The sequence below is a fragment of the Equus caballus genome, chromosome X, assembly GCF_041296265.1.
Source record: "Equus caballus isolate H_3958 breed thoroughbred chromosome X, TB-T2T, whole genome shotgun sequence".
Taxonomy (NCBI): Eukaryota; Metazoa; Chordata; class Mammalia; order Perissodactyla; family Equidae; genus Equus; species Equus caballus.
Window position 1 is genome coordinate 113,322,293 of NC_091715.1, and position 17,147 is coordinate 113,339,439.

The 17,147-nt window shown below is 39.7% G+C and overlaps 1 protein-coding gene across 1 annotated transcript; it reads left to right on the plus strand.

The window, feature by feature from the left end:
- The first annotated feature begins 1,533 nt into the window (after positions 1-1,533).
- On the plus strand, positions 1,534-5,858 carry AGTR2 (angiotensin II receptor type 2). Its single transcript, XM_001488224.6, has 3 exons — positions 1,534-1,665; positions 1,817-1,878; positions 3,132-5,858. Exon 3 carries the CDS (start codon positions 3,167-3,169, stop codon positions 4,253-4,255), a length of 1,089 nt encoding a protein of 362 aa, XP_001488274.1. The 5' UTR covers positions 1,534-1,665; positions 1,817-1,878; positions 3,132-3,166; the 3' UTR covers positions 4,256-5,858.
- The last annotated feature ends 11,289 nt before the right edge of the window (positions 5,859-17,147 follow it).

The window sequence follows — 17,147 nt, forward strand, 5'->3', positions numbered from 1 at the left end:
CTCCACCAACAGCTGGAAGCATGGATAGGCACCATCTCACTGCTATCAGAAAAACACGATCCATAGAAATAACTGGAATCCTTATACCCATTTAAGTGTCCTGGGTTCTCTGGTTTTCTGTCCTCACTGTAGTAAACTATCCGGTCACACATTTCACCTACCTGTGGTCTCCATTTTGGGAATAAAGTTAAGAGAAATATTTTCTCCCATTGAACAATCCTTTAAAGTCTTTCCCCTTTTTAGCGCTTTTGTAACAGCTTATGAATGGTGAGCAGTGGCTTCCTGTAAATATTGCATGTTTTCTTTTTCCAGGACTAAGGGTGAGATTAAAGGACCAGCTAGTGCTCCCTGCCATAGTGTGGAGGTTAAGAGTGTCGGCTCTGACATTAGATTGCCTTGCTTTAAATTCAAATGTCCTTATTTAATAGCTATGTGACCTCAGGAAAGTGATATAAACTCTGTGAACCCTAGTTTCCTGATCTATAAAATGGAAGTACTATTATAGTATATACCAGCACCTACTGTGTTCTAGGCATAGTTTTAAGCACTTTAAATATATTAGCTCATTTAAATTTCATAACTCCACGATGTAAGTAATTAACATCATCCCCATTTCTCAGATGAGAAAACTGAGACACGAAGAAACAAGTATCTTGGCTAAGGTCATAGAATTAATAAGTGGTTTGCTGATCTTGTGAAGCCATGTAGTTGGATCCCAGAGGCCGTGTACCTTCCAGTATGCGCTACTATGCCTCTCTATTAAATTATTGAGTAGAAAGCGCTTAGCACAGTGTTTGGCACATAGCATTTATTGTCAGCTAGTATTGTCACTACCATCACTTGTTCTCATCCTGTTCCTTTTGTCACTCTTGCTTCTACTGGACTGATTGTGTAAGGTTGATCACACTCACCCTTACAAAAAGAAAAACCAACCATGATCTAGACTTCGGTAGCTGCCTAATTCTTCTTTATCTTGTGTGCTTTGTATTTAGACCACAAGTATGACAGAGACCTAAGAAAGGAGACACTAAATGTTACCTCTTTTTCAGGACAGGAAAATTATATCCCTTCTATTACCACCCCTCCAGCAAAAAGCCAACAAAAATTGCTTAAAGAAGGGAAGAGATGTGAGAAATTGTAGGCTTCAAGTAAAGTTGCTACTGTTCTTTAATAAGCGGGGGCAAAAATTTCAAAAAATAATAAAGGTTGCAAAAGATTTTGGTGGACAAAGACTCTGCGACTAGAAGAAATTCTCTAGTCTCCACTCTTTAACTTGTTTTAGAATGCCAGTATTAGGGGGAAAAAAAGAAGAAATCCTGCAAATAATTATATTCTTCTTTTAAAGTAAGCCACTGAGTTTGAAATTCTCTAACACATTTGTGGAAACTTCATTTTTTTTTTGTTTTAGATTTATTTGAATGAGCTGTTATGATTGGAGACAGTGAGAATTTCAGATTAATGTTCCGCAGCCAAAAAAAAAAAAAAAACCTCTGGAAAGCTGGCAAGTGTTCATAAGTCAGCCCTAGAATTATGTAGGTTGAAGGCTCCCAGTGGACAGACCGAATATATAAGAAGGAAACCAGAGATCTGGTGCTATTACGTCCCTGAGACTAAGGGAACGAATAAGCACAGAATTCAAAGCATTCTTCAGCTTGAATTTTTAAGGTAGGTCTGCACAATTTATATATACTCTATTTGGAAAGTAGAACATACATTAAATAAAAATATTTTTAATGGATGAACTTTCCCTTTTCCTGTATTTTAACACTGTATTTTGCAAAACTCCTAAATTATTTAACTGCTGTTTCTCTTACAGGGGTGCACTTAGAAACTAGGCATGCTGATTTATGATAACTAAGGTTTAAACTCCAACAACCAGTAAGTCTTCAAGTGGGTTTATTTTAGATTCTTTCATGTTAATTTGTTAGGTCAAGATTATGAGAGAATGAGCTTTAGACAAAAATGGTAACTTTGCTGTTTATTAAGAGATTCTTTTGTGGCTAGGTTTTTCATTGAGTAGTTTATTTGTATGTATTTTTGAAACTATCTAAAAGAATAGTCTTTCCCTGACTGTGTTTATCTTCAGCTAATTTTCTTTTGTTTTAAAATAATGTTGCTACTAAAAAAAACAGTATCATAAAAACCTGAACATTAATTATAACACTTGAGAGCCATGTAGCAATGTTACTACTTAGTTGTGTTAAACTGAAAAGATAGCAAAAGAAAAATGGTACAGTTATATCATGATTAATCATTGATGTTCAATTCTTATTTCACTGAGCAATCAAAACTATTTCTACCTGACCCTAAATCAGATTTGGCTGTTTTTTTCTTTTCCTTTTAATAGTTGAAAAATAAGTGGATTTTCTTTAAAATGGATTAAACTTAAATATTTGTATCTAAAACTAGTAGTCTCTATTAAAATGTGAACAGGAGACTTTTGGAAATATGCATATTTCATAACTTCCTCTTAATTATATTATTATTGTGAAAACAATGGAAAAGTAGAACCAAAGGAATTATTTTTAATTAGTAAAACCCAGCCATAATCCCCCATCCCAATACGTTCCTTTTGCATGTTCTCTTTCAATCTTTTGTAGATTTATTTTTTCCATAGCTTATGTTATTTACATTTTCCCTAGCTGTAATGATTTGTGTATAATTAGTTACTTGAAAAAGACATTTCTCTATGCAATAGCAAGCAGCAGTGTGGTTTCTAGAAAGTATACAGACTGAGATATGTGCTCAAGTGTTTTGAAATATTAACTTTTCTAATTTTTTGGTTCATTCTTATTTGTTTCACACATTTCCTATCCTGGCTAACCTTTTGATTTATTAATTTTCCTTAAACCTTTTGAAAATATGATAGAAAAGATGGGCAAAATGTAGTTTTGTTTAGAATTTTCCATCTCTGATGCTGAAATGTCTTAATATGTTGGTACTACTGAGAAAATTCTCTTTTCTTCAAGAAGTAAAATTCATTCTTATTTCACATGGCAAGGTTCTGTTTTGTAATTTTTTCTATAATCACTCACCTTTTTTGCTTTCCACAAACTTTCAAAATGCTAATGACTCAATGAAATCCTAAACTCAGTATGTCTTCTGAGAGTTCCATTTTCTTTTTTCCACAGAAGGTGTAAGAATTAGGTGCTGCTGACATTTCAACATGAAGGGCAACTTCACTCTTGCCACCATCAGCAGAAACATTACCAGCAGTCTTCATTTTGGGCTTGTGACCATCTCTGGCAATGAGTCTGCCTTTAACTGCTCACATAAGCCATCAGATAAGCATTTAGATGCAATTCCTGTTCTCTACTACATTATTTTTGTGATTGGGTTTCTTGTCAATACTATTGTGGTTACATTGTTTTGTTGTCAAAAGGGTCCTAAGAAGGTTTCCAGCATTTACATCTTCAATCTGGCTGTGGCTGACTTACTGCTTCTGGCTACTCTTCCTCTCTGGGCAACCTATTATTCTTACAGATATGACTGGCTCTTTGGACCTATGATGTGTAAAGTTTTTGGTTCTTTCCTGACCCTGAACATGTTTGCGAGTATTTTTTTTATCACTTGTATGAGTGTTGATAGGTACCAGTCTGTCATCTATCCCTTTCTGTCTCAAAGAAGAAATCCCTGGCAAGCATCTTATATAGTTCCCCTTGTTTGGTGTATGGCCTGTCTGTCTTCATTGCCAACGTTTTATTTCCGAGATGTCAGAACCATTGAATACTTAGGAGTGAATGCTTGCATTATGGCTTTCCCACCTGAGAAATATGCTCAATGGTCAGCTGGGATTGCCTTAATGAAAAATATCCTTGGTTTTATTATTCCTTTAATATTCATAGCAACGTGCTATTTCGGAATCAGAAAACACTTACTGAAGACCAATAGCTATGGGAAGAACAGAATAACCCGTGACCAAGTCCTGAAGATGGCAGCTGCTGTTGTTCTGGCGTTCATCATTTGTTGGCTTCCCTTCCATGTTCTGACCTTCCTGGATGCTCTGGCCTGGATGGGTGTCGTTAATAGCTGTGAAGTTATAGCAGTCATTGACCTGGCACTTCCTTTTGCCATCCTCCTGGGATTCACCAACAGCTGCATTAATCCCTTTTTGTATTGTTTTGTTGGAAACCGGTTCCAACAGAAGCTCCGCCGTATGTTTAGGGTTCCAATTACTTGGCTCCAAGGCAAGAGAGAGAGAGTGTCGTGCCGAAAGAGCAGTTCCCTTAGAGAAATGGAGACCTTTGTGTCTTAAACATGAGAGTGGAATGCATGTTATCAACACGGCTACTTGGTTTGAGGTCCCCTTGAATTATCTTTTAATGGCTTCAGTAAAATAATGTTTTTTTCCCTTAATGTAATCTTTTCTCACTCTTCTAGAACAGGGAACCAAATGTAACTGTAAGTTTTATCCTCCAGTGACGTTCAGGAATTGCCTAATTTTTTTCTGATCAATCAGTACAAGACTGCCACTGGGGAGACATATTCATAACCTAGAAGTAACTAGGGGTTGATCTCAAATTATAATTAATAACAAATTGTGAATTGTGATTTGGGGTTTCAGATTTCTCCTTGACAAATGCTGGAGTTTTTGTTTACTGATTTTTATATTCATTTTCATCAGGCTTTCTTCTTGAACCAAGGCCAGTCTCTTAACTTGTTGCGTTATTTACAAGGCGTCATGCTAAGAGACATGAGCACTTCTAAGTGAACTTTACTACAATAGATTGGTACCAGATTATTCAGGCTCTAGCCACATGCCTTCTACTTTAAAAAATATTATAAATAATAATCCTTTTACATTTCACTTGAGCATAGGTTTATATTTAAGATATAGCTACAGATTGAGTAGGGCTAGGAATATAGATAAGATCACGTGTACTCCTACATTTTAGCTTATTTTTACAGTTATTGAAAGTAAAATGTATAGTAACATAGATATATAATTAACAAATATTGTGTTCACTAAACTCTGAATAAGCACTTTTTAAAACTTTCTATCCATTTTAACTGTTGTTTAAAGGTTTCTATGTTCTCTGTTAATTTTTTGATAACAATAACTAAACACTGTGTAGTGTTATAAAATGTAAAGGTCACTTTTTACATCCTTGACCTTTTGGATGTGGTGCTTTGATATATAATAAGTTGACTTGACTTTTATTATTGATGCTTTGGTTCTGAATTGCTTCCCAAAATATCTGGGTGGCTTCTATAACTCTTTAACTTGTAATAAACCTTTAACTGGCATAGGAAAAGTTATGCCAGAACAGAATTTTGATGCTCAAGGAGGACAAAGAGATCAGCAAATGACAAGTTTGGTGTCATGCAAAAATCCTTCTTGTCAGGGCACTGCAATGTGGCTTTGAAAATATAGACCATAGGGCAGTCTTAACATATATCTATGGATGCTGTTTGTTCCAGAATTTATAGGATGCTGTGGAACTCTTTTAAACCAGTTGCTGGTCTATAGATCTCCTTCTCAACACTATTAGAACTCCTAAGTTAAAGGAGTACCTGAAACTGACTGAGTTACCTAGAGTTTACTTAGAGCATGATTGCTAGTTTTAGAAGTTAGAGATTTCATTCTGCACCAGCCCACGTAATAGCAGGTTATCTAGGACCTTCCTAGACCAATGCTGACCTCTGAGGTCGAAATAAAGTCTCGGAGGCTGAGTGACCCTGCCAGGTCCCAGGGCTATAGAACGAAGAATCCTCTTGATCTGCTTTCTGGGAAAATCTTAATATCATGTAATCTATTGTTATCGCTAAAAACAAATAGCTAAATGTATAACCAACTATGACTTCATATTTTAAATAGTTTTATTAAAATCTCATATAAATAAAACCTTTAATTGGAAGATCATGTGTGCTTATTTTTTTTTATTTTAACTACCTCCAAGTATAGAGTCTCACCTTCTCTTGTATCCGTTCCTCCTTATAGTCCTCCCTGATACTTCTCAACTCCAGCCCCCAGCATTCCTTATCTGGCTTCTTGCCATACTCTTCTAGTCTCCCGCTCTTGAGTCTTCAGCTGTAATTTCCTGCTAATTATGAAAGGAAAGTCCAGAGTTCTTATGATGGTCTACAAGACCGTGGGAGATCGGATCCTTCCTGCCTCTCTGGCTTTTCCTTCTCTCTGCCGTCTCTCTCCTGCACTCTGTTCAATCATCACGAAAACGCTTACTACTTTTTTAAGCCCTAATGCTCTTTTATGCCTCTCTGCTTTTGGTCACACAGCTCTGTCTTCTTGGACATACCTCCAATCCCCCCCCCCACCCCCTAGGGTCTCTCATTTAATTGATGAACACCTATTCAGCTTTCAACATTCAGCTCATGTCAGTTCTCCTACCGCAATAATTATTATTATACTAATTATAATACTACCCCCCCACACCCCAAGAGTTCCCTTATTGAAGAGAATTGTTTCTCTAGCACTTAGGATTTTAAGTCTGGCCTCCACTTTTATAGGAATCCAGTATTGAGCCCTGAGTAATTCTCTAAGGCTTGGATTAGAGTGGTCTTTCCTGGGACTAAGGAGAAATGTCAGTTGAGAAGATGGTGCGTGAACATGTGAACTCTGATTGCAGGAATGTACAGAGGTATAAATGTCCTCTTTTCTCTTTGAAAGTGTAAATCTCAGGTATGCTTCTCAGATAGCAAATGAAACTGTATTCTTCTCATTTGGCCACATTTTTGGATATTACATAATCCCCTTTCTTTTCCATGATCCCACCTTTTTTACCTCACCTACACAATGCCCAAGAACTACGTAATAATAACAACAATAGCCCCTATTAGGTAAGCATTATATTCTATAGACTAAGTATTTTATATGCATTATCTCATTTTATTCCCGCAATGACTCAGTTATTCTCATTTTACAAATAAGGAAACTGAGGCACAAATGAATTTCTACTAGTTTTTAAATTTGGCTCTGACAGATAATCTGGGTTATCCCAATAGCAGTATTTAGTAGTTTAAATATGAATCCTAGGCTGCCAAGCAGATATTTCAGAGGCTGTCTTGCACAGTTCTCCAACCCTCCCCCCAAACTTCACTGCTGGCGCGGCTCTGACCACAGCAATACGAGAGCTCTGGGCAGGTGGTATATTTGCAGCTGTGGAGAAAGAGAGAGGAGGCAGATGGATGAGGCTTTCTCCCTGGTTCTCCACTGCCGTTTTCTTGTGCTCCATGCTGTACGGAGCTACACGAAGTAACTACGACCCCTTTCTGCCCCCTCCACCCCATAGACAAAGCAAGATCGACATCTCAAACACTTCTTTTGAGGAACAAAAATGTTGACATGAGCTTTAGCTCTGTGAAAAAGAATTATATAAGGTTAGCAGAGAAATTCATCTGTTGCAATTTACAGAGTGAATATATGCATTTTTATTATGGAAAGGCAAGTATTATTTGTACACTTTATATCCTTAAATTAGATCTATTAAATAGAATGTCTTGGAAAAATCTTCTTTTTTCTGATTTTTTGAGGTCTGTATCAAAATGAGAGGACAATCTGAAGGAAAGCACATTCTATTTTGACTTTTCCTTTTTTTTCCCCCACAGAAATCTGAGAGTGGGAAACTGTTTGGTGGCCTCACATATGAACAAAAGAAAAATCCAAACTTGACAAGCTGAATTAACACATGAAGTGACTGAAGCAAGAAAGGATTGTGGTTGATAGTAAGAAAAATGTAGCACTTAATTATTTTGTTAATTCTTAGATAAACTATATCAGCAATGATGATTCACTCAAATAACAGAAATTCATATATCGTTAAAAACAATCACTTCTCCTGCAGAAGACCAGTGGCTTACAGCTGACTTGACTAGCTTTCTAGACATTGATGCTCACTTGCACAAACATACAATGAGATAACATCTTCAGAAAGAAAATTCTTTTCAAAATTCTTCTGGGATGAGAGAATTCTTTTGAAAATTAGAAATAATTGATATGTATTTCTTATTAAGAATTAATACTTTCTCATTGTTAAAAAATGTAACTATATAGATAAAAATTAACCACAGAGATAATCAGTTGGTAGCCTGGGGTAAGATTATTGATATAAATATAGACACAGATACATATATATACTCTTTATTTTTATTTCTTTATCCATACCCATATTTATTTCTCTTTTCATCTATTATCTATTGGATATATCTTTCACCACCTTGTGGTAGAGATCTTTTAATATTTAAAATATTTTGATCTCACACTTCCATTTGGTTTACTAGAAAATATTCTTTCTTCTCTGTTGGGTCCTCGTTTCCTATGATAAATCCCAAATCCTCAGGTGTTTAAGCAAACCATGATATTACACCCGATTACCATTGCGCAGTGGGGGAAAATCTGATAAAACCACTGGCCCACTTTCTGCAGCTGTTCTTGTTACGTTATTTATCAGTCGGTTCATGTGAGAACAGATGGTTCGGTAGTCTAGGGCAGAGTCCTGTCCACTTAAAAGAGTTCTAGGTACAAGCCATCCATTAAGGGTGCAAGAGAAAGAAAAAGGAAGTCTCTTGCCCCAGTGTTACACTCACCTATATCTGATGCATGCCACAGTAGACCAGGTCTCAAACACATCTTTATTTCTTTTGGCGTCTCCATGGAGCCAGGAGGGATCAGCAGAAATCCAGTAGAGGGAACATGACATGCAGGAACCAGCCCCCTCCTTTCTTAAAGGAAACATTCTTGTGCAGTTGGAGTCACAGTTCAAACCTCTTCTCAATAAAAATGAATATCCTTGCTTGGGGGAGGGGCTGGGGAATGGGGCTGATGTTCCTTCTTGATTGATGACACTAGTAAGTGACACTTAAGTGCATAAGATACATTGTGATAACTTTGAACTTCTTAGAAAAAGGGTCTAGTACTTCATTTCCTTCCTCTTAGAAGGCCTTTTTGCCAGTTGCCTCGTCCCCAAAAACCCCAAGCCCAATATACCAGTATGAATGGGATACAGTTGGCACAGCTCCATTTGCCTGAAAAATTGAAATCATGAGATTGCTGCCAAACCCCAGATTTCCAGTTGTAGCCTTCTCTCTGAATAATGGGTCCCTACTTACTCTATATCCATTACCACTGCAATGATCATTTCCACATCAAACAAAATCCACTTCAGTGTTTCTTGCTATCTTAACAACTTGAAATATTTGTGGATAATAGTTTGCAATCATCTCACTGGGTATGCTAATATCCTATTGTTGAGTACTGAATTGTGTCTCCCCAAAATTCATATGTTGAAGCCCTAACTCTGAATGAGACTGTATTTGGAGATAGAGCTTTTCTTACTGCCCAAGGTGGTGGTGGTGGGGGCGGTCGTCTGGTCATCTGCCTGCTGCAAGACGTGCCAATAGTTAGGAGTCAAGGTGGTAAGAGAGAAAGGACTTTATTACAGCTTGCTAGCAAGGAGGAAGATGGTCAACCAATGTCAGAAAGAACCATCTTACAGAACAAAGACTACAGGCCAGTTATATAGGGGGCTGGTCTCCAGGTGAGGGAGGCATCTGGTCTCTGGGTAGGGGTATCCATCTGATCTCCGGGTGAGGGCAGTCATCTGGTCTTAGTCCCTGATAGGCCTTTGTTTTACTGGATATGCATCAGAGACCAGAGCAACTCCCTATACCCTGATCTTTCTGTTGTCATTGATGATGGCTACCTGCATAGACTCTGCCCAGGAGCCATCTCTTACCTAAGGAACTCAAAAGAACAAAGTTATCAACTTATAGCAGCTGAGGGGGGGCCACAAAATCTAGAGTGTGTCTGGTTTAGTTAATCAGAGGTCATTCCAAATTACAACATGGGTTCTTTTCTACAATGTGGTTTCCCTTATGTTAACTTTGTGTTGAGCCGCTATCACTCAAAGGAAGTAATTAAGGTTAAATGAGGTCATAAGGATAGAGTCCTAATCTGATAGGACTGGTGGTCTTATAAGAAGAGGAGGAGCTCTCCCCTCTCTCTCTTCCTCTCTCTTTCTCTCCCCACATGCATACACCAAGGAAGGTTGTGTGAGTACACAGTGAAAAGGTGGCTGTCTGCAAGCGAGGAAGAAAGTTCTCATCAGAACCTGACCATGCTGGCACCCTGATCTCAGACTTCCGGCCTCCAGAACTATGAAAAAATAAATTTCTGTTGTTTAAATCACTAAGTCTATAATATTTTGTTATGGCAGCCCCAGCAGATTAATACAGATCTTGGTACCGAGAGTGGTTCTAGAGGAACAGAATTTTAAGGATGAATTTTCTGAATTGCTTCTAGGGTTTCTAGAATTGGCTGTCCAATCTGATTAGTTTTAAAGAAGCTAATGACTCCATTTCTAGTAGTAGAGAGCTCACTGATTGTCCGTAGCATGATCTAGCAATGTATATGTAGAAAATATCACCATGGATATTCTTAAGCAACCACTTATAAGAAGCAAGGAGCTGGGTGACTGTGTATAATATACTTTCTAACATTTTTGGCAAACTAGTGAATATAATGAGATTAACTAGTTGTTCCTAATGTTGCGGGACAAAGTGAGAAAAGGATGAGCTCAGAGATTTGAATTCCCGGTTCAAGTGCTGCATAAATCACCTGAAAGCTTCTAGGTGTGCCTTGAAGGAAATCCTTATCCCCTGTAGCCTCAGGGCTGAGACTCGGAAAGTCAAATGCATAATCTCTTCCTTCAATTGGCTGAATTACAATGCAAATTGAACTCCCAGCCTCACAGAGGTCTGTGGTTAAAGTGAGGACATTGATTGGAAAAGAATGAGAGCCTGTAAATTGGAATGGGGGTGTGTGGGAAGACCTTGATGAAGCTGAGGACGTTGAGCCCCTAAATTCTGATGAGTATTCCTTGCCAGTGGAAGAGGCTTTTTCACCCCCAGTGGTAGCAGCCTCTCTACCGCTATTTGAGGGGCATAATCTTGCATTGCCTGAGGAAACTGCAACAGGCTCTCCTGAGGTAGTCGTGCCTTTGAATTCTGAGTCTCCGCATCACCCATCTTTACTTCTAGATCTATAACTACATTCAAGTGTCAACAGACCCCTAAAGGTGAGGCAAAAGTATGACCCAGGAGGAGGAACGCTACACTACAAAAGAATTACTTGAGTTTTTTTTAACTCAGGCAGAGAGAAATCCAGGGAAAATATATGGGAATTGGTATTAAGGGTGCAGGATAATGATGGAAGGAACAGAAAGCTGGATCAGGCCAAGTTTATTGATATGGGCTCACTAGTCAGAGATTCTGCATTTGATGTTGCAGCTTGGAGAGTTAGAAAAGGCTCTAATAGTTTGATTGGGTAGCTGAAACAAGGACCAAAAGGTTGACAAATAAAAATGGCAAGTAATAGGATATATTGGAGTTTATGAGGAAGCCATTTTGTGTAAACCTAATTTGGCCTGACCTTGTCTTTCCAAAAGGGCCTGACCACTGCCGTTGAGCATGCATTGTATATCTGCTTTAGATATTCCCTATGGCAAGAACAAAGGCCCTTGAGATAAAGGTGAAACTTCCCTCCCCCTCCCAACTTTGGCATTTCCTTAAGGATTGAGCATCTTTCCCTTAAGGATTAAGCATCTTTCCTTAGGCTAGGAACTGATTGCTGCGCTCACCTGTGACCACCCAGCTCAAGACAATAGGCTTGCCTCCTGCTACACCCGCCAAGATAGCAGACCCACTACCTGCTGTGTCCATCAAGTGCTGTGCTGACAGGGCAATCTTGTGACTATTGTGGGAGGGACATTTCAATCATATGTGAAACATCCTGTTTGGGGGTATACAACCACTCTGTATACCTCACTTCTTTGGTGCCCTTTCTTCCTTCAGAAAGAGAGGCCCTGGGCCATGGTCCTCAGATTTCAGCTCAGAATAAACTCTCCCAAATTTTCATTTATAGATTGGTTATGGATTATTTTCGTCAACAAGGTGGACCAAAGTGAGCAAGTTAGAAATGCTATACCTGCTTTGGTTTAATGTAGAGGAAGGGATTCAAAGTCTTAGAGAAACTGGAATTTTGAAGCGAATTTGTTATTTTAGATCTACTCGCCCGCCCTGGGAATGTCCAGAAGACACACCTTTTACTAATACAGTGAGAAATAAATTTGTGAGGTGAGCCCTGGCATCCTTGAAGAGCTCTAGGTTCACTTTTTTCTGTAGGCCAGAACTTACAGCAGGACCTGCTTTTTGAAATTGGGCAGCCTAAGTGCAATGGAAGTAATTGGATTCTGGTGTGGCAGGGGTCAAGGGGCAGCACTCAACTCCCAAAGGCAAGGTGGGCATGGTTACCATAATGGACAGCAGAGTTAAAGCAGCAATCAGGATAGTCTCACTGGCACAGACTTACGGCATTGGCTAACTGGTCATGGTGTTCCTAGAAGTGAAATAGATAGGAAGCCTACTAAATTCTTACTTAATCCGCATAAGCAGAAGTTCTAGTTCAAGTGAACGAACGTCTAACCTGAAACATGAAAACAAAGCATCATGGCCCGCTGTTAATTCCTAGTCTTAAGCCAGTTTGCAGACACAGAATGAAAGGGAGGCCATGTTCCCTAAGGGAAGACTTCAGCACACTACAAAAATTTATACCTCTTATCTTTCTCCTAGCCTTCTCTAAAGGTAGCTATGGTATTTTACCAGGGTAACTGTGCATTGGGGAAAAGAAAATAATCAGACCTTTCAGGAATTAATAGACAATGGCTTTAAACTGGCACTAATTTCACAAGACCCAAAAAGTCAATGTGGTCTACCAGACAGTGTAGGGATTTACAGAGGTCAGGTGACCAGCGGAGTTTTAGCTCTGGTCTAGCTCACTGTGGGCCCAGTGGGTCCTCAAACCCATCCTGTGGTTATTCCTTCAGTTCCAGAATGCATAATTTGAATAGATATACTCAGAAGCTGGCATAATCCTCACACTGGTTCCCTGACCTGTGGAGAGAGGCTATTATGATGAGAAAGGCCAAGTGGAAGCCACTAGAACCACCTCTACCTAGAAAAATAGTAAACCAAATCAATACTGAATTCCTGGAAGGATGGCAAAGATTAGCGCCACAATCAAGGACCTGAAAGAAGCAAGGGTGGTGATTCCCAACATGCCCTCATTCCACTCACATATTTGGCCTGTGCAGAAGACAGATGAATTTTGGAGAATGACAGCAGATTACTCTAAGCTTAACCAGGAGGTGACTCCAATTGGAGCTACTGTACCAAATGAGGTTTCACGTCTTAAGCAAATTAACACATCCCCTTGTATGCAGCACAATACCTGATATGCAGCTAGTGACCTGGTAAATGCTTTTTTCTCTTTATCTTTTAGTAAAGAGCACCAGGAACAGGTTGCTTTCAGCTGGCAAGACTAACAACACACCTTCACTGTTCTACCTCAGGGGTGTATCAACTCTCCACTCTATGTCATAATTTCATTCCTAGGGATCTTGACCACCTTCTCATTCTACAAGATATCACACTGGTCCATTACATTGATAAAATTATACTGATTGGACCTAGTAAGTAAGAAGTGGCAACTACTTCAAACTTATTTGTAAGACTTTTGGATGTCAGAGGGTGATAAGTAAATCCAACAAAAGCTCAAGGGCCTTCTACTTCAGCAAAATTTCTAGAGGTCCAGTGGTGTGAAGTATATAGAGATATTCCTTCTAAGGCGAAAGATAAGTTGTTGTATCTGACCCCTCCTGCACCAAGAAGGATGCACAATTTCTAGTAGGTCTCACTGGACTTTGGAGGCAACACATTCCTCATTTGGGTGTGTTATTTCTGGCCCAGTTGCTGAGTGACCCCAAAAGTTGCTAATTTTGAGTGGGACTCCAAACAAGAGAAAGCTCTGCAATCAGTCCAGGCTGTCATGCAAGCTACACTGCCACTTTGGTCATGTGATCCAGCAGAATCAATAGTGTGGCACAAGCTGTTAGGATTTGGGAGCAAAACCCTGTCATCCTCTGCATATAACTTCGCCCATTTTGAGAAACAGCTCTTGACTTGCTACTTGGCCTTAGCAGAGATTGAATGCTTAACCATGGGCCACAAATTTACACCATGACCTGAGCTGCCCATCATGAACTGGGTGTTATCTGACCCTCCAAGCAATAAAGTTGGGTGTGCACAGCTTCACTCCATCATGAAATGGAATCGTTATATACGTGATCAGACCCAAGCAGGCCCTGGAAGCACAAGTAAGTTACAGAAATAAGTGGGCCAAATGTCATTGGTCCCCATTCCTGTTACACAACCATCTCTCTCCCAGCCTGCACCTACGCCCTCATGGAGGTTCCCTATGAGCAACTGACAGAGGAAGAGAAGATTCAGGCCTAATTTACAGATGGTTCTGCACAATATGCAGGCACCACCCAAAAGTGGACAGCTGCAGCACTGCCACCCCTCTCTGGGACATCCCTGAAGGATAGCAGTGAGGGGAAATCTTCCCATTGGGAAGAACTTCAAGGAGTACACCCGATTGTTCACTTTGCTGGAAAGAAAAAAATGGAAAGCTGTGTGATTATAGACCGATTATGCTCACTGTCTGTGGCCAATGGTTTGGCTGTGTAGGGGAGGAAGACTTTTCCTCTACCTAACGTGGGTTCGTCTGGTCAGAGAACGAATTAAATTCACATGAGACAGAATAGCAGGAGAAAATTAAACAAAGCTTTATGAGGACCGTGGCCTGGGGCCTTTCTTCCTGAAGGAATAAAGGGCACCAAAGAAGTGAGGTATACAGAGTGGTTGTATACCCCCAAACAGGATGTTTCACATATGATTGAAATGTCCCTCCCACAATAGTCACAAGATTGCCCTGTCAGCACAGCACTTGATGGACACAGCAGGTAGTGGGTCTGCTATCTTGGCGGGTGTAGCAGGGGGCAAGCCTATTGTCTTGAGCTGGGTGGTCACAGGTGAGCGCAGCAATCAGTTCCTAGCCTAAGGAAAGATGCTTAGTCCTTAAGGGAAAGATGCTCAATCCTTAAGGAAATGCCAGAGTTGGGAGGGGGAGGGAAGTCAGTTACAGGAGGTTACCAGAAACAGGAATAAGATTATTATGCAGATTTAAGTCCTTGCCTTTGGTGTTGATTAAGAGTTTCTAGAGATAAGGTCATCTCCCCTTCTTCCTGGTAGAGAGGGGGATATCTTTACAGATGGGGATTTCCTTTACAATGTAAATGTCTCTTAACAAAAGGGTAAGCAAGTTCTACTTTTCAGTTGCTTTCCTGTCTGCAAAGAAACCAGCCTCAAATAATCCTCATGCCAAAGAGACATATCTTGGGGTGGCCATTTCCAGGTCCCCACAGCTGGATGGTCAGGGACTTAGAAGGAATGTGGTTGGAAAATTGGGAAAGAGGTACGTGGACAGAACTCTCTGAATGGGCAAAAAATGTGGAAATATTTGTGTCCCAAATGAATGTTCACCAAAGGATGACCTCAGCAGAGGAGAAGTTTAGTAATCACATGGATAGGATGACCCTTTCTGTGGCTACCAGTCAGCCTCCATCCTCAGTCACCCCTGTCATTGCCCAGTGGGCTCATGAACAAAGTAGCCATCGTTGCAGGGATGGAGGTTGTTCATGAGCTAGCAACATGGACTTTCACTCACCTAGGACAACCTGTCTAAGGCTGCTGCTGAGTGTCCAATCTGCCAGCAGAGGAGACCAATGCTAAATCTTGATATGGCACCATTCCCTGGGGTAATCAGCCAGTTATTTGGTGGTAGATTGATTACATCGGACTGTTTCCATGATGGAAGTGGCAGCGTTTTGTTCCTACTGGAATAGACACTTACTGTGGATATCCATTTGCCTTTCCTGCATGCAATGCTTCTGCTAAAACCACCATCCATGAACTATGGGATGTCTTATCCATCATCATGATATTCCGCACAACATTGCTTCTGATCCAGGAACTCGCTTCATAGCAAAAGAGATGCAGTACCGAGCCTACGATCATGGAATTCACTGGTCTTACCATGTTCCTCACCATTTTGAAGCAGGTACCTTGATAAAAGGGTGTAATGGCCTTTTGAAGACTCATTTATGGCATCAGCTGGTTGCAATACCTTGTAGAGTGGGGGTAAGATTCTCCAGAAGACTGTATATGCATTAAATCTGCATCCAATATATGGTGCTGTTTCTCTCATACCCAGGATTCACAGATTTAGCAACAAAGGGGTGGAAATGGGAGTGGCATCACTCACTGTTATCCCTAGTGACTCTCTACCAAAATTTTTGCTTTTCGTTTCTGTGACTTTATGCTCTGCTGACCTGGAAGTCTTCATTCCAAAGAGAGGAATGATTCCAACGAGAGACGCAGCCATGATTCCACTAAATTGGAAGTTAGGACTGGCATTTGACCATTTTGGGCTCCTCATGCCCCTGAATCAAGAGGCAAAGAAGAGAGTTACTATGCTGGTTGGGGTGATTGATCTTGACTGCCACAGGGAATTGGGATGACTATTCCATGACGGAGGTGAGGGAGAGTATGTCTGAAATACAGGAGATACCTTAAGGTTTCTCTTAGTATTACCATGCACAGTGATTACAGTCAATGGAAAACTACAACAACTTGATCTAGTCAAGAATACTAATGGCCGAGACTTTTCAGGAATGAAGTTTGGGTCACCCCACCAGGCAAACAACCATGACCAGCTGAGGGGCTTGCTGAAGGCAAAGGGAATATAGAATGTGTAGTAGGAGAAGGTAGTTATAAATACCAAGTACAACTGAATGACCAGTTATATACATAGGTCTGTAATTGTCATAAGTATTTCTTCTTTATTTTGTTATGAATACATTTGTTTGTATATATATATATATATATATATATATATATGTACACAAAATATATATTCGGTTTCTTTTTTCTCTTATTCCCTGGTCATGTAATATAAGATGCATTGACTTTACATCATAGTATTTAAGTATTGCTAATTTTACTTCATAGTATTTAATTTAGGAGATATCAAGAAAAAGAGTAAGCATCACTCAAGGACTTTACATCCTCTTCTGGAGAAAAGGTTGGTGTGTTTCTGTTGTACATAGGATAGTTATATCATGTTAGGTGGAATTATAACATTATTATTGCCTTTACTTGGTGATTTATTATGGTTTAAGGAGATGTGTATTGGTGCCATGTTGACAAGGGGTGGACTTATGACAGTTAATCTT